The sequence below is a fragment of the Triticum aestivum genome, chromosome 5B (genome assembly GCF_018294505.1).
Source record: "Triticum aestivum cultivar Chinese Spring chromosome 5B, IWGSC CS RefSeq v2.1, whole genome shotgun sequence".
Taxonomy (NCBI): Eukaryota; Viridiplantae; Streptophyta; class Magnoliopsida; order Poales; family Poaceae; genus Triticum; species Triticum aestivum.
Window position 1 is genome coordinate 607,967,830 of NC_057807.1, and position 18,180 is coordinate 607,986,009.

The window sequence follows — 18,180 nt, forward strand, 5'->3', positions numbered from 1 at the left end:
TGAGCCGCAGAAACCAGACAGCGGGCACGTGAAGGGGAGATCCCTCGTGTCCGTCCGTGTCTCGTCTCGACCCCACTCACGAGCACCAGCACGGCCCAGGTGCAGCGCTCGTTGGACTCAGGCACCCAAATGCACGTTGGGCTCACTCGGGCACTGCCGCTTTGGTCGAGATATGTTGCGTTCCCTGCCATCTTTGTCCCGGACACAAACCGGTGGTCCGTCCACTGATCACAACCATAGATGCTTGTGCCAAAACACACACGGCCAGATCGATCGATGCTCATGCTGTGGAATTGCCACCGCCACCTCTGTTCGGGGCTACCTGTACTATTGTCCAACTACTACTACAACAACTCCATTCGTTTACTGATAGAGATCAAACCTCGATTCACACATTACGATGGCCCTGCGCGTGATAAGCATAAGCTACGCTTTGCTGTTGTGCCGACTGACTAATTAGCAACCTCATCTGAGGTGTCTGACGCCGGGAGCCCGGGAGATTGACCATAAGATAAGAGCAGCATCAAGCAAAGTCAAATCACATTCACCCCCCTTGCGTCGATATACTATATATTAACAGGATCTCTCTCTGCTTAATTGCTACAGTACTTAGTTGGAGCAAGCATCTATAGTTGGCTACTCTATAATCTATGTACATACACCTGCCTTTTGTCCGTTCGTGTGTGAGTTGATTCGCACAGCTGTCTTCCTTACATGAACAACGCAAGCACATGGCGCGCACCAGGAGAAAGACGGAACGGAAGAGACAAATCACAGTTCGCAACCTTATATTTTATTATCATAAGCACAAGGAAGAATGTACCAGGATCTTGAGAAGAACATGAATCATCAAGCTATGCATGTATATGTATAGTTGTACCAAAACCCTTTTCTCCTACAACACTTTAAACTTTTAACCCATCCAGATGCAACCTTCTTCACTCCAGAAACCCCGTTAGACAAAATGAAACAAACAGACGCAAAGAATGACGAGCAAAACAAAACAAAAACGTTCCTATACATACACAGAAGATCTTAGCCTTCAAGTATAAACAATTCTTTTTCTTCTTCTTCCTCGGGACCGGACACACCAACAACCACCAGTTTTACATTCCCCGCCATTATTCCATAGCAGTATAACAGTAATAAACAAAAAAAAGAAGAGCAAACAATATCGTGGACGGCTGGCTCCAAGCAAGCAAAGCCCAGCTCCCCGCCGTCACCTCGTTTCGGGCCGTGTTTCGGTGTCAACCAATCATGAGATCAATCTTCCGAATCCTTCCTCCCATCCTCCTACTGGCAGCTCGCTAATCGCGATCGCTGACCGAAGACGCCAGCCATTCTGCACGTTGCCTCCAACAACTTGCCTGCACCAATTTTTTAATGGAACGAGTTAAGCATAATACGATTGTTGAACTAACAGCATGGAATGAGTGGTTCACACGTAGCGACAGCAGTGCTGCTGCACCGACGGTGGCATGGGCACGGGAGTTGGGGAATCGATGTCCGATTACGCCAATTCGCAAAAGTGATTATGTTTATTTACATATAATAACAGACGCGCTATCAAATCAGCATCGGATGCCTGCTGCCTACTATGTGGGTTTTTCACGCGAAAGGAACTTGCGTATTTTGACATCTTGTCTATGCTAGGGACGTTGCAACGGCTGCAGGTGAAAAGAGGAGGAATAGTTTTGTGTGCAAGGTGAAATGGCCTCTCATGTCGAAATCGCAGGGAAATCACAGGAGGTCATTCGTGATTCACAGGCTATTGGGAGGTGGACGATATCTTCTAAATCAAGAGCCACGGCTGGCTATGAAAAGGAGTGGCTACAAGGAACGGCATAATCTTCCTCGCTTTATCATCACACAGAGACTAAAACTCAACACCAAGTTTTGTCCAAGCCAATGTGTCCAAAGGTCCAAAATAGCCGGTCATCTGATTTCACAATGGATGCTATTTGTAGGCAATACGGTATACACAAACCTAAGGCTGGGTCTACAAATAATGGCCCAAATCATTGGGCACCTCAGGGTTACCACACAGGAGTTATTTATACCAAGTTTTGATCCTTAAACATAGAATATGCTATAAGAATTATTGGTTACATGTGCAGGGTTTAATCATGTGTCAATAAACTCAGAAAGGCGCACGGGTTCGGCCCTTGCCAGTCACTCATTCCATAACCATTTGGGCCTACCATTACACCAAACTAGTGCTAAGACAGCAAGGATGTGAGTGACCAAGGCTTGAGCATCAGGCTTCGGTCTGGTGCTTTTGGGAAAGCTATGAATTGTTGCTCATGCTCAGGGCGTGAAGAAGACACAGGCCATAGATCTGAGCTGAGCTTGCTTTGCAAGCTAGTAACAGCATCAATCAGGAGACGGTGAACAAGACAGTGACCCACCAACATACACCACAGCGCGTGGTGACTCGAGAGGTTCAGCTCAGTTATTCTACCCCTATGGATTCTTTCTAATACCGTCCAAGTTTCCACGGAGTTGATGCCAATGGACTGGCCAATTGGCCATCACAAGTGTGATAAAATCGCCGGAGTATTTAATCTGTGGCTGCACAAAACTCCAAGGGAAAACCAAACCTCTGCGGTTTTGGGCGGTACATGGCACATGATGATGGGCAGGGCAGGGCACCGACAGGGCCATGAGCAGAGGACGGCAGGACGGAACCCTAATTGCTCACCACCAACCAATCGATAGATTAACCCCCGCCGCACTCACTCACCGGTACCCTCACCGGCAATATTCTAGCCATCAACGGCGTAACCAGCATTGAGGTTAATCAATGGGGGCAGGTTTATCTACTACTAACCGCTAGAATCTAGGTTGTGGGCTGTAAATTTTCGGTGGCAATGATGTGGTGGTACAGTACTAAGCAGTCTAGTTATGATGCCAATTTAATAATAATAATGGGGGAGGTGTGGAGTGGGCTCAGATCTGGGGGGTACTGACCTCGCCGGAGCTTGCTCTTCCTGGAGCCGGTGACGGCGGGCGCCTTCCTGTCCGGGGCGGCGGACACCGGCGTGGCCGGCTTCTTGTCGTCCTCCGGCAGCAGCACGGCGTCGATGCCCTGCACCGAGATCCTGCCGTCCGTGTAGATGTCCGGGTCGAAGAGGTAGGCGGAGCCCTCGCCCTGCCCGAACTTGACGGAGCCGTCCGCCTCCCGCGCCACCACCTTGTGCGGCAGCCGCAGCGTGTCGTACCGCACCTTGCCGAACCGGCGGACGGCGTTGTACATGCTCTCCTCCGTCTGGTACTCCGGGATCATGTGGTAGTAGAGGATGTTCTCCGGCGACCCGGGCTCGCTCAGCTGGTCCGTGGTCAGCCGCGCCATGGCCTCGTCGTTGGGGGCCAGGACGGTCAGCACGTACCCCTCGGAGACCAGCCGGCCCATCTCGGTGGCCAGCGAGGTGAGGTTGACGAGGATGTCGGCGAGCTCGTTGTACCCGCCGTAGAGGACCAGGGTCTGGATGAAGTCCTTGACCTGGCTGTGGCCGTCGAAGTGGTGCTTCCCGTTGCCCGGGCCGGGCGCGGGCGCCGGCGCGATGGAGGGGCCGGGGGCCATGGCGTCCCAGACGGGGAGCACGGGGGGAGCGCCGGGGAGGACCGGCGGCGCGGGCTTCTTGAGGCGGTGCGTCCTGGGGTCGACCTCGGGCGCGCCGGTGGGGAGCACGGCCGAGATCGCGGCGAGGCTGCGGCGGCGGTTGAAGTCCTCCTGCACGGAGCGGGGGACGAGGAGGCGCTCGATGCCGTGGATGACGCCGTCGGGGCGGAGCACGGCGTCGGGGCGCGTGACGGCGGCGTGGGCGACGCGCATGGATCCGTTGGCGCCGGCGGCGAGCTCGACGTCCTCGCCGGAGAGCGTGGGGTGGGAGGCGGCGGGCCAGGACCCCGCCGGGTGGCGCGCCGGGAGGACGTGGAAGAGGAGCAGCGTCTGGAGCGACTTGAGGTTGCGGGGCTCGAGCAGGAAGCGCTTGAACTCCGGGTCGAGGTCCCGCTCCAGCGCCTCGTTCCGGGGCGCGAAGATGGTGACGTTGTGGCGGCCCACGGCGTCCTCCAGCGTCTGCAGCAGCAGCGCCTTCTCCACCAGCTCCGCCAGCTCCGTGTAGTGCGAGTCCAGCAGCGCCACCAGCACCGAGTTGGAGTTCACCCCCGCCCCGGAAGCGTTGACGACGGCCGCCGCCGCGGCCACCACCCCCTCGCCACCACCGCCAGCGGCGGCCACGGCGGGCAATGTGGGTTCCTCCGGCCGCGCCGTCTCAGCAGCTCCCGCGGCCACGGCCAGCGCGAGCGCGAAGAGGAGCACGGCGCCGTACGCCGGCGCACCCATGGCGGAGCGCCTCCTCTGCTCTAGCTGCTCTATCTGCTGCTGCTGCTGCTCGTCGGCGGCGGCGGATGCGGCGGATTTCTTGGATTTGCGGCGGTGGCTGGCTGCTGCTGTTGCTGCTCCAGCTAGCAAGCTCCTGGGGAGGGGGGAGGGGGGAGTAACTATATGGTGTTGGGTGGTGCGAGCTTTTCTTCCCCCCTCTTTTGTTTAGTGTCTAGAGAGAGAGAGAGAGACGGCCGGCCAGACAGCGAAAGAGAGAGTGAGCTTTGCTTATAACCGAAGAGAGAGAGAGAGCATAGGAGGAGGAGGAGGAGGAAGACGCGGCGTAGTTGGTGGGCGGGCACAGGCTGGCCGGCGGGCCCGGCCCGAGCAAGTGTCGGTCGGTCGGTCAGTCGGTGCGCGCTGCCGCCTGGCCGCACCGCACCGCACACAACTCAAGGTTCGGTTGGCACGTCGTCGTAAGCGGCCCGTGCCGAGCGGCGGCGACGTATGCAACTTTTTTTTTTCATGGACGTATGCAACTTTTTGGCCTGAGGTCTCCCGCCTTTCCCGCGCCTCCGCTCGCGGCTCGCCTCCTCCTTTCCGCCTCCCACGGCCACGCAGGCGAGCCCAGCGACCGGGTTTCTATTCCCGGGGACCTAGACGTGAAAAAAACTCCAGCCATCCGCGGCCCCCGTCCTCCGCAAGAGAGAGAAAGAAAGAAAAAACCTCCGGCCATCGGCATCGATGCGATTCGGCTGGGGCGGCCTCGCGTCCGGTGCAGGGGTGGTGGTTCCGCGGCCGGGGTCGGTGGGGCGCCGCCGTCCTGCGTCGGAGTCTCCCGGGTCCTGAAGATCCGTCGCCGAGGGTACCGTTGGTTCCTTCCTCCACCTTCTTGTTCTGCTCCGATGTTTCTTTTCTCTCCTTCCTCGTAATAATGCATTGTAGATGTTCAGCCTTAGCAATGGCGATGGGGGCGCGGCAGGCCTCTGATTCTGTGGTTTCTGCGGGTTTCAGGGAGCGATTTCGGGGTTACTGTTTTGATCATGCTGGGTGGCTGTCTGTGGCAGAGGGGATGGAATGCTGATTCTTTGGGGAGGAATTGATTGAGGCAGTAGGCGGCTGATTTGATAACAACAGTAGTTCAGTGTGGTTGTATCTGAGGAAGAGGAGCATTTTTCCCTTTGATTTGGTGCTTTTTCCTGCGGCCGCCGGCGGCGAGCAAACGTATTGAGTGGCCATGGAGCATATTATTGCGGGCAAGTTTAAGCTTGGGAGGAAGATTGGGAGTGGCTCCTTTGGGGAGCTATACCTTGGTATGTTTCATATTAGCTTACGCGCAAAATGGTTGTCATTGTGTTACTATGCAAATAATATCAATGTTTATGTTCTTTGTATGTGTCTTTTCTTTGATTCAGGTATTAATGTACAGAACGGAGAGGAAGTGGGAATAAAGTTGGTAAGTGCTGTCAAACTTGCTTGTAATTTCAATTGGAGGATTTACAAATTGAAATGCTCGGCTCAATGTCTCACATTTCCATCGATCTGATTTGTATTAGGAGCCCGTGAAGTCGAAGCATCCACAGCTGCACTATGAATCCAAAGTTTACATGCTGATGCAGGGTGGAAGTAAGTGGGTTGTATCCATATGTTTCATTTACCAATCATGTGTTGAATTACTTATTTGCTCTTTTTTTTCTCATTATAGGCGGCATCCCACATCTGAAGTGGTATGGTGTCGAGGGAGAGTACAATGTTATGGTGATTGATCTTCTTGGCCCAAGCCTGGAGGACTTATTTAACTCCTGCAACAGGAAATTTACTATGAAAACAACCCTTATGCTTGCTGATCAACTAGTAAGTTTGTTCCTCTACATCCCTTACCCGGTGCTGATGCATGAAGTTATGAAACAAGTGCATATGATTGAGTCTGATCACAGTCGTTTTTCTATAATCTGGTTTATCAAAGTTCTGTAAGGATTTGGAAAAAATGGTTATCTTACTTGGTGAAGAAAAATCCAAATTGTTAAACCATAATTCATGAATTTGTGGTAGTGGACATGTGAAATCCACAAACTCCACCAGGGACTAACTTTTACTGGGTCTCAACCCAACTACTATGAGGCTATGCATCAACCGATTTACATCACTAGGGCACTTATTTAAGTTTAGATTTCATTGAGAAAATAAGAGTTGGGGCTTAGTTGAGATTATTTGAATTGTGCTTGATCTTTGCATGAGGTTTTATACTTCTGTTCGGATTATCTTTGATGATATTTTTTTTAGATAACACGGGTGGAATACATGCATTCCAAAGGATTTCTTCACCGTGACATCAAGCCAGACAACTTCCTTATGGGCTTAGGCCGGAAAGCTAATCAGGTTAGCATTGTCAAAAAAGGTTCTTGCTTGACTTGTTTTACAAATAAATTTTATAGGAGTAGCGAGTTCTTTTATATTGTAAACTTTAACAACTGCCCAAGTTCTTTATTCGTAAATCAACAACACATCAAAACATATGTTTTTAAATCTGTAGGTCTATATAATTGACTATGGGCTTGCTAAGAAATACAAGGACCTCCAGACTCATAAACACATCCCCTACAGGTGAGTACTCATTTATGAAGTTTCTTTCCTGAGATAAATTTGGAAGTTAGATTTGATATAGGTTTTGTTATGTCAATTATTTCTGATGGTAAATTTCAAATATGTCCCCAGAATATATCAGAAAATTTCCCCGTGTTTTTCTTTTATGTACTACATATTGGCATATACTTTTGATGTGATACTTCCTAGTGGTATACCATTGTAACAAATCTACAGAGTGCTTGTCTTTTTCCTAGACACAAATTATTATATTATATTATGGTATATATAGGATCATGAGTCTATGCTTCTTATTTTATTACTATTATTCAAATGTAAAAGACCTGAATGTGATTAATTTAGCCTCTAAATATTAGTCTCTCAAACGTTTCTAGTGCTACACCACATCCAAATATTGCAATGCATTTTCTTGGACAGTGTATATGTTAGGCTCAAACTTGAATGTGTTCTCTAGTTGTATGCCTCTTTGTGCTGATGTACTCAAACTGTACTTCTTATATATTTATAGCTATTTGTTTGTCTGTACAGGGAGAATAAAAATCTGACAGGAACAGCACGCTATGCTAGTGTAAATACTCATCTTGGAATAGGTGAGCACAATAAGCAAATCAAACCTTGCTATCTTTTCCCAAATTATCCTAGAATCAAGGCACTGGATTATTTAGCTATAAAATGAATATCATATGGTGTATTAGTACCTATGTGGTATACATATTTTTTTAAATAAAACAATAAAAACATGTTATCTTACATATGCATGTACTTGTTTCTTGCAGAACAAAGCAGGAGAGATGATCTAGAGTCTGTTGGTTATCTTCTACTGTATTTTTTGAGGGGAAGGTTAGGACTGGTGATTTAGTACTTTGTTATCTTGCCTATTTTCTGTTCAATAATGTGAGCACTGACTTGGCATGCTTTGGCGTTATTCTTAGTCTCCCATGGCAGGGTCTTAAAGCTGGCACTAAGAAACAAAAGTATGATAGAATTAGTGAAAAGAAAATGCTTACCCCGGCAGAGGTACTGATGTTGCGATCATGAAGTTTGTCATTCTGTTATGGTAACGCCTAGATGTATTGATTCCCCTAAATATAAATTTGTCCAGGTTCTGTGCAAATCTTATCCATCGGAGTTCATCTCATATTTCCACTATTGTCGTTCCCTGAGATTCGAAGACAGGCCAGATTACTCTTACTTGAAGAAACTGTTTCGGGATGTATTTGTTCGTGAAGGTATACATTTTTCTTCTTTGGAGGTTATTTCTACACTTGTCCATTAATTTATCCACTGGAAGCTTTCTATAAACCGATTTTGAGAAAAGTGGTCTAATTATGGGCTACCTTTGTAGGATATCAATTTGATTATGTATTTGACTGGACCGCACTCAAGTATCCTCATATGAGTTCCAGTAAACAGCTTGTTCGAGTATGTATTATCTTACCTTGTCGATTGGTATTATTTTCTTTCAATTCTTGTTGAACTATTTATCTTGTCCATATCCAGCAACCGAGTGGAAGATTGGCTGGAGTTGGGCCATCTGTTGAGAGAACAGAAAGACCTTCAGGTTTGCCTTCTTGTCGTTTATCATATGAAACACTGAGATCAATACCCAGATTAATTCATGTCTATTCTTCCAGTAGGACAAGAGATCCGGGATAGATTCACCGGTGCTGTGGAGGCATTTGCCAGGAGAAACTCGAGCTCCGGTCGCCACGGAGACCATTCGAGGCACAAAAGCATTGCGGATTCATTCAGTTCATCTAGAGAAGCTGTAAGTATTTGCACTCCATTTTGAATTTTTAATTACTGATAACCAAGTGTTGAAGCTCTTCGCTTAGCACCAAAAAACGATGGAAAGGAGGCAAAAGCAACTACTACATTTCTGCTTGAGATCTGGTGGCTTTTGTAAGGAAGTAATAGCTTACTTTACCCTATATGCGGTAGCTTGCTGCTGATACGGAGAAAACACACATCTTGTCCCGGACTGGGAGCTCATCGAAGATGGCTGCCATGCCATCCAGCCGGCCAACCTCTTCAGGGGACTGCACCGGTCGGTTGTTCTCGGGAAGTGGCGGCAGCAGCAGCCGCCCATCATCGTCGACCGTCCAAAGGCTCCACCAATCCGGAGGCAGCGGTGCGGAGAACGGCTCGTCTCCACCCATCGCTCGGAACGCGCCAGGGAGATCAAGCCGACGGGACAGCCACGCGGCACTCCGGAGCTTCGGGCGCCTGTCGATCAGCGCTGACAGAAGGAAGTGATCGACGGCTCTGGAGGCGATGACAATTGCCAAGGATTTAACACCTGTCGATCTGTGCACTCACAAGAGTTCAGCAGACATGAACAATGACTTGATGACGAATGGTTAAGCAGAATGGCCAGGAAAGAGCGGTGTCCTGGTTGCCATGCATGCATGTTCTTTCTTCAAACTCCAAATGAGATGTTTGTCATATAAGATCATGAGCTAGAAGTATGTAATTCTTTTCAACGGCAAATTCGGCTTGATGTGTACCCCTCTTCTTCCAGTATAGGACTTTGAATCATAGGGAAGAAGAGGCTGCCAAATTTATATATTTATCGATCTTCTATGATCATAGTTTCATAAGAATCTTGGTGTTCTCTCACATTTTAGTTGTTCCACCCATTGTGCATGACCGAGACATTTTCTCATATTGTTCCTACAATATATAGTAGTTTTGCAATACTACCACATTCAAGAGTTTTTCAAGCTTACAAACCCAAGCAGAGAGATGTCTGCTGTTCTCCATGAACTTGTGCTAGGTTTACCTTGCAAACCCAAACTCTGATTTTGTTCAGTTACCACCCAAGCTAAAAAGAACTGGCTAAAATACAACTCATCTTCTCAATTAACCGGTTTTGATCTGTTTTAGCTGAATTTCACTAGATTGGTCACTGGATTATTTACGACTTACTGGAAAATAGTGATTTTTTTTCTGTGCAGTTTGAATTTAAAACCCAAAAGTCGGACTTGACCTCTCAAAGCATATGCCAATAAGTTGAAATTTCACCAAATTGTTCGCTGGATGAGAATTGATAAACTGGAACGTTTCCCGATATTTTGGCGCAGTGAAACCAAGGTTGTGCTTGGCATTACGGTGAATTATGATAATCTAGCTTATTCAACCAGTTTTTGCCCATTTTGGTATATTATTGACCCACTCATGCCACTTAGTTCCATGGCTATTTTCCTCCATTAGATTGTTAAATAAGCAATTGAGTCTAAAATAGATGCTCACACATTTAGAAAGGAAAAGAATATTCAAACGCTTTATATACATAAAAAAATAACTAGTAAATCAAGCATAATTCACATAAAATTTGGTAAATTCGAGCTAAATTTGATATAAGTTTTGCAGGATTCTCAATGTTTTTGTTTCAAGTTGAATGGAAGGGGGGTTAAAACTGGTTAAATGGAAGGGAGGTGGTGATGTGAGCCAGATCAGAATTGGTGGCACTCCAGGTCCAGGTTATTGCCGAAAGGAAGTATAGTGATGAGGTGGTCAAGTGCGCGCGTCCGGTAGGTGCCGCCACCAGAACCGGATCCATCACCATACTTAAACGACCCACCTAATGCCCAGGTTCGATCAAGCTGGACCTGGAAGAGGCATCTTTTTGTTCAGGTCAGACAAGAGGCGCCATGTGCCTTCCTTCCTTCCTTCCCACTCACTGTTCTTAAGCAATAACACACAGATACATCGTGTCACTTAGTAGCAGGAGCACTCGCTAACTGCTCCCGGAACACGCATTACACCTCGTGCTTTGCAAGTTGCGGCGGGCGGGTCAACGAGGATCGGGGCAATGAATGTGTGGGGATCGTTGCGCGGATCGAATTGTTTTCCCTGTGGTGTCAGGTGTGCAAGGGGATTTGATTAGGTTAATCAGGGGTAGTCAAATGGCTTTGCTAGCTCATGGCGGAAAATTAGACAGACACCCCGCGAGACAGCTAGCTCAGAGTTAATGCATGGGGGGAGGGGAGTGACTAGTGGCAAGCGGTCTACTCCTGTGTCAATTGTTATTGCTTTGTAGTAAATCCAACCATATCTTATTGGCATCTTGATGCAGTTCGTGTGAGAAAATGCCGCTCGGCCGGACCGGGAAAATAAAGAACTCTCGCTATGTATTGGTAGTTTCATACTGTTACCGGTGACGATCTGATGACAGTTGGTTGGGCGGTCACCGTCGCCGAGTCGTGCTCCGGCCAGTTCGCTGACGCCGCAACCACGAACGGGTAATCAATCCGCACCCAGAAAGAAAAGGAATACCCCACATATTAAGCCGGACGGAACCCGTACGGCCACGATCTTAACCCCCCCTAGCCGCTAGCTTCTACACAAGCGCGGAAAAGAGCTCCTAATTCAGGTGTGACGCAAAAACGTTGCTTAGCCTTGCGCAGAGGAGGCGTCAAGTCGGACGATTTGTTACCGGGTCGTGGCTTTGGCTTGGCTTCCTCTTGGTTGCTTCGTTGCTATTGGATGCTAGTTGTAAAGAACGGAAGGACGGATAGTAAAGTGAGACGTCTCATTTTTCGATGGTTTTCTGTAGGGTTTTCTCTTTTTGGATAGTTTGTTTGGCGCGTCGGCGTCGGCGTCTTTTGCTTGACGTGGGTTGCTCTCCACGCCAAGCAGAGGCTTGCCCGCCAGCCATGTTCCCCAGCTCCGGGTTCGATTCGACCAGTACGTGTCTTTTCTTCCTCCCTACTGTTACATGATGTGCATTTGTGTTGTCTTTTGGGCGGGTACTTGTTACTCCCTCCGTAAACTAATATAAAAGCGTTTAGATTACCATTTTAGTTATCTAAACACTCTTATATTAGTTTACAGAGGGAGTAGTTATGTTGATTGATGGGGCCCCTTAGTTAGTGTACAGTAGAGTATGATTCTATGAACACGTCTGAGACGTAAGAATTTCACGCAACTCACTTCATTTCTTCCCAAGGAACCCGTCTGTTCTCGCGTACGAACATAAGCATCGTGGTGCTCCATTCAGGTCTTTGAATCGTGTGATCAACGTGCAATTACATACTAGTACAAACAAACCTACTCTGAAGAAATGTATGTATACACACACGTCCCCTCTGAAGCCAAGTCCTGTGCCAGTGTGCCACCTGCGTACGCAAGGTAAGGGAAGAAAGACGAGGAAAAGCCGGTGGGTACCAGCCGGAATTTGTTACTGGCTGACCAGCGATCCGGCGCGGGCACGGCACGGCGACGGATGGATGGCAGGCAGGCGCCGGGTCGTTCGTCTCTGTTACAGCCGAGCGGATGCGCTGCCGCGTTGATTTGTTACGGCCCTGCGGGCTGGGGCGTCCGGTACGGTGTCGCGGGCGAGCGCGGGTGGACGGAGGCGTCGGTCGGTGTCGGTGGATTCGGCTCGCACGTCTACGCCTGGCTTCCGTCGGTCGAGACGGGGACGGGCTTGACCAATTAAGTACGCGGCCTCTCATTCTCTGCTCACATTTCTTTTTCGTCTTCTTTTTTCTATCTAACACATTTCTTTTTCATGTTGGGGCGGGCGCACGCACGTGTGCGTGGGTTTGTTGGTTGTGTTGAGCTGGGCACCACCTGCGCATGCACATGGACATGCCATTCTTGCTCAGTTGCTTGCTTGGTTTACTACGTGCGTGGGCTGCTGGTGGGACATCGTGCGAGGAGAATCGATAGTAGTATATCTGTGATGTTCGCCAAATCACGGTGATGAGAAAATCATGCCTGTTTTGGAACGTGCGTGATATTTCTATCGATCAAATGGGTTTCTGTCCTCACATCTGTTGGTCCTCTTTATAGCATCTCCAGCATCCCTATAAGTACGTTTAGAGGCTCTTTTGATATACTGATTGGTTTTTTTAAGGGTTTTTATTTAAACGGAGGCAAAAGCTTTGCCTTATATCATTAAAGATTAAACAAGAATGGCGAGTACAAGGCCACGCAGACCCGACTAGAACAGATCACTCTCCCGGTAAAACGTTACCCAAAAATCAAGCCCCAGCGACTACCCAATGTTAGGAATATTAGGCAAATTCATGATTAATTCCATTAAATAATTCATAACTAGAACGGAGACTAGCATGCAATGATCTAGCAAACTAGATGAACGGTAAAACATGCAGAGTAGCATCTCACATGGCACAACAACTTCAGAGAGAGACATAAACAGATCACGAAGGACATATTGTTCGTTAGTTGTTGTAGGAGTGACGGTGTGACGGTGTTGATGACGATGTTGGCGACAATGAGTAGCACCGCCTGACTTGGACGGAAGACGACCCATGATGGTGAACTTGAGCTGTATATATATATTAGGCAAGGCAATGGACCGGATTTCGGCGGACCATTCACGCGCATGTCGCATGTACGCGCCGCCCCGGGCCAGGCCAGTCGAGCGAGTGCGCGTGTGTGGTCTTCCCTTAGAGTGGTGGAGAGAACCCACTATATAAAGAGGTCCGACTCTTTCTCAACTTCCGGGGTGAGACTAAATTTAGAGCCACTACTTGCTATTTTATTCATGGGCCATTATTTGAGGTTCCAGAATTAGTTAATGGGCCAGGCCCATTCTAACACCCAAATCTTCGCCTCATCCATGATTGTCACCACCACCTGAGTGGGCAAGGAGGCCTTGTTACAGAAAACAACATCCCTTTTGTTTCATATCTCCCAATAGAGGAGCATTTGTATAGAGTTGATTGCCTTTATGTTGTATCCTGGTTGCCCTTCGCTTGAGTTCCACCATTGCTTAATAGTGTGCAGGTCGCTCCAAGAGAGCGTCTTGGACTGCCATCCAATTCTGTCGTAGATCAAGTTCCAGACCCAGATCGTACAGCGGCACTAGAACATAAGGTGGGCCGCTGTTTTCGGTTCGCACTCGCAAACTTGGCAAGGACTGCAGTTTGGCCAACCTCTGCGAATCAACCTACCTGCCGTCATTCTATCTTGTTGTATCACCCGGGAGAAGAACTTGGCATCCAGAGGTGCCCATATCTTCCAAACCATAGTAGGCATCTCAGATTTGATCAATCCCGCAAATTGCATCTTGTATGTTGTGGCGACAGAGTAGCATCCATTAGCGGTGAACTTCCATTGGATTTTTACGATCTATGGTGCAAATCCCTTGGGTTTTCAAAGGTGTGTGGCTTTAGCAATTTCCCTATAATCCTCCTCATATAATCTGTTTTTTTTGTCTGTTTCTCTCTTCGCTGGTGCATACATAGTACATACATAGACAAAACCATTTGACCATCAAAATAACTCAAATATTTCTGTCTCAAACACACATATTCATCACAATTTTAAAACCTTAACTCACAAATTTTGAATTGGAATTGAAATTACACATAATAAATGGTCGAAATGCATTCAAAGTAAACATGGATAAGTTCAACGCCATGCAACTTCCACAAGTGCTCAATAAGGTCATCATGAAGTTGTGCATGCCCCGCACGGTCTCCAGTCTGTCGCCTACTGTCGATGCACTTGAAGAAACCTCTAGAGGGGTTGTTCATTCCTGAGAGAGTTCACAAGAGCTCCCGCAAAAAAAGATAGGGTTCACAAGAGCTATGTAAATTTTCTTTCCCTCATTCTCACACGGCAAGTCATCTGGCTAACCTTGCCCGTCTTCTATGATCATAGTGTGCATGATCACACACGATGTCATAATGTGCCATTAAATCTTTTATCACCGAAATCTTGTCAGGCCATGGACAATAGCAAATCAAACTTGCAACACTCTGAATGCTCACTCGACATCCTTCCTACATACTTCTTGATAGCTACCAAAATTTCTTATTTCCTTGACGGTTTGATATCGTCTTCACAAATGTAGACCACGAAGGATATATGACATTGGCAAGATAATAACCCATGTCGTACCGATTACCATTGACCCCAAAATTCACTTGTGGTGCTTCCCATTTTGCTAGCTTTGGAAACAAGTGAGATCTGCTACACAATGACGTTATTGTGAGATCCCGGCAACCCAAAATAGGAATGTCAAATCCTCATTTGGTGTCATAGCTTCAAGAATTATGCTTGTATATCTGGTTTTGCATTTGAATTGTTCATGACATGCTACAGGGCACCACGATGTTTCATTTTTGGATCATGACCATGGTTTATGGTCCTCAAAAGATGTTGGGAAGAATGAAATTTTATGAAAGGATTCATGACTCCAGGATATGGACAATTATGGAACTGCTCACCCCAAAAAGTGCCTTTTGAGATGCCCGAGTCAACTCAAATGGTGAGACCACCATTGCCACAGACCTGACCCTCCCCCAACCCTTTTGCCCTCACCCTCCTAACAATGGAAGGGACTACCTTGCTCTTTTAGTGTGGAAGTAGAGCAACAAACCTTTTGAAACTAGCAATCCAATGCAACCTTAAATGGTTCTATGCCTATATGGAACGAGAGTAAGATAACACCTTTAATAAGATAACGATGGGAGTGTATCGTTGGCAGGTTCGACCAACAAAGACTAGATCGTTGATTTTCAACCTAGGCATGTAGCTCAGCATCCTGATGACCAATCTTTCAACTGTGCTCTTAAGTACCCCACATAAAAACACCATGGTGTCCACTCACGCGAGGGAACCCATTATCGAAATTCCCAGAGATCTTGTGACAGCCCAACACTACTCAGAACAACAAGACATATCTTGTAATCTCAAAACATATTTTTTTTACACAAGAATTTCGTACAAAAAAAATCCTTTGGAACTCTGAAACTCTTTGGTTTGTAAGAATGGCTTCCTATTCTTATCTAGGATAGGAACCAATCATTCATACGAATTGGCGTAGCTCAGATGGTTAGATTCTTTGTGGTGGAACCAACCCACCAGGGTTCAAGTCCTGAAATTGGCACTAGTGCTCATATTTTCCTAGATTTGTTCCAGGTTTGCTGCTGATGTTTGTTCAGTGGGGGGAGGCATTCCCATCGAATACGAGGCGGCTGTGGTGACTTCGTCAATCTTAAGATGCGACGCCGGATGAGGTTCTCATAAGGGTAGGGTGTGTGTGAATTCATATGATTGAGTGTATGTGCGTGTATGTGAGCATTTGTGATTGCACCGTGTTCAAGAAAAAAAAATCATTCACATTTCAATGGAGTAAAAATATTAGTCTAGACCCAATGAAAGTTCATATCCTATGAATCAAGTGGCATCTCTTTCCTCATATGAATTGAGATATATGGCATCTCGTTTTCTATGGGTTTTTTATTCTTACTATATTCCTATCCTACGAACAAAAGATTGCCGGACTTGCTAAGTTTTGCACAAGTAGAGGGTGATGTGTTGTTCCGAGGTGTGGAGAAACATGGTCATTGTAGTGACATTTTGGTTTAAGAAATACATCTCGCCTTTAAATAAGTACCACTTCCTCCGTCCTAAAATAAGTGTCTCAAGTTTAGTACAACTTTGTATTAAAGTTGATACAAATTTAAGACACTTATTTTGGGACGGAGAGAGTACTAAATAATAAGATACTTTAGCCATTATTAAAGGAAAAATGTACAAAGGGTTATCTAACAGGGGAAGTGTCCTAATCAATTGGCAATGGATGACACGCGACATGTGCTACGTCTACACCTAGTGTGTGCTCTCCCTCCTCACGTAGCAATAATCAAAGGTTGGTATCCCCAACCTGCCAACCATGTTCTAAATGATGCTTCTTTAGCAATTTGTGCAATAATGTCACATTGTTCTTTATGCCAAAAAGATCTCATGAAGATAAAGCCGATACACTTCCATACAAGTATAAATCTACAAATTAATCTATTTAAAGCCAACAATAGGATGAAAGAAACCTTTCCATCGACTAATCCTTTATTTTTGTGTGTGTGTGTGTGTGTGTGTGTGTGTGTGAATAAGGCAATGGATTTATATTAGAAGCGTTCAACAATACAAGATATCCCCAAAACAAGGAAATTACAACATGGTTCTCATTGAGCCAAACAAACTCAATCTTTAGAACGAATTGAAGGTGCGTCGCTGATGCCGCTCCATCGTAGGAGCCGGCTGACATTGTATCTTGCGAGGGAAGTCGCCGTGCTAAGATTCACTTGTACCAACACCCCGGAGAAGAAGCCATTACCATAGAAGCCTTGTAGACCAGAAATCTCGGAGCCGTACCATCTCCCGAACAAAATTTTGCCAGCTTTGCAATGACCGTAAAGATAACGTCGTTGCGGCGGAGAGGGGCCACAAACCACCAAAGAATGGCCTGTCGCGACAGGGAGACACCCCAAGGGGAGAAACGGAGATCATCTTCTCATCATTGCCACAAAAAACGAGTGAGGTGACATCAACCCCATGGCCAAGGGATGGCCTTCCGTTGTCGATGACGTTGGTTGCATGCAGCATCACCGCCGCAATGAGCAGGAAGAACAAAACATTACCTTGACACCAACACAAGGACGCATGAAGTGCCTGCACAGAAATGAAGGACCCGAGAAAACTTAGACACTGGCTCCCAGATCCAACACCAATAGCCAATAGAGTCATCAGTTCTATGAGAGATTTGGAGGAAACTTATTCACCACCACCATCGACACTGCCGAAGCCGAAGCCATGTACATCCAACGACCAAACTAAGACATCTAGTCTAGAATACTGAATGCATGTGAAGAAAAGGTCCCAGGTTTCCCCCCCTGAGGGAACCACGTCAACAATGAAATCTGGGGTGCTTACTTGCTCTTGTTGTTGGATCATCTGTGGTGACTAGGGTTTCACGGTAAGGGACTCTTCAATCGATCCTCTAACTGCTGCCAATTTTTACCTTCTCCGGGTCTAGAAGCAAACGTTTTCTAGTGAGAACACCTTAGAATTGTCACAAGTTTTATCGATGTATGTTTAATCACCATTAGGTTTAGAATTGTCACAAGTTTTATCAATGGTGCCATAAAATATAAATTTCCAAATTGAAATTTGATTCAATGATTGCAACAAAAAAGATAAGTTTCAGTGCAAATACCAGCACAGAGAGCAAGAGAAAATAAAGTCACCATTAGCTTCAGACTTTTTTCTTGGGAGATGTTTTTTTGCATGGTCTCGGGATGTGTTTTGAATTGAGTTTATCTTTGGAGTATGTTTGATTATAATGCAGATCGTCCAAATGTTCTTTTTCACAATCATAACTTGTTTTCGTGCCACCATGGCGAAGTACCTCGTGGTCTCTTTCAAAGTACAATTTGTACGAGTTAATATATGAACATATAGTATCTTCCTTGTGAACAGACATTAAA

The 18,180-nt window shown here is 46.8% G+C and overlaps 2 protein-coding genes across 3 annotated transcripts; one reads left to right on the forward strand and one right to left on the reverse strand.

Moving 5' to 3' along the window:
- Window positions 1–830: 830 nt before the first annotated feature.
- On the reverse strand, window positions 831–4,595 carry LOC123113595 (fasciclin-like arabinogalactan protein 16). The gene is made up of 2 exons (XM_044534888.1): window positions 2,971–4,595; window positions 831–1,367 (listed from the first exon to the last, which is right to left on the reverse strand). The coding sequence occupies exons 1-2, from the start codon at window positions 4,346–4,348 to the stop codon at window positions 1,294–1,296; spliced, it is 1,452 nt and encodes a 483-aa protein (XP_044390823.1). The 5' UTR covers window positions 4,349–4,595; the 3' UTR covers window positions 831–1,293.
- Window positions 4,596–4,877: 282 nt separating this feature from the next.
- LOC123113596 (casein kinase 1) lies at window positions 4,878–9,550 on the forward strand. 2 transcript variants are annotated; one of them, XM_044534890.1, is made up of 15 exons: window positions 4,878–5,192; window positions 5,342–5,640; window positions 5,743–5,783; window positions 5,884–5,953; window positions 6,033–6,181; window positions 6,611–6,706; window positions 6,861–6,931; window positions 7,460–7,521; window positions 7,708–7,771; window positions 7,864–7,948; window positions 8,034–8,160; window positions 8,277–8,353; window positions 8,432–8,492; window positions 8,569–8,699; window positions 8,873–9,550. In XM_044534890.1, the coding sequence occupies exons 2-15, from the start codon at window positions 5,565–5,567 to the stop codon at window positions 9,185–9,187; spliced, it is 1,425 nt and encodes a 474-aa protein (XP_044390825.1). In that variant the 5' UTR covers window positions 4,878–5,192; window positions 5,342–5,564; the 3' UTR covers window positions 9,188–9,550. The 2 variants fall into 2 exon arrangements, with proteins under 2 accessions (XP_044390825.1, XP_044390824.1); XM_044534889.1 differs by having other exon boundaries at window positions 4,890–5,192; window positions 8,566–8,699.
- The last annotated feature ends 8,630 nt before the right edge of the window (window positions 9,551–18,180 follow it).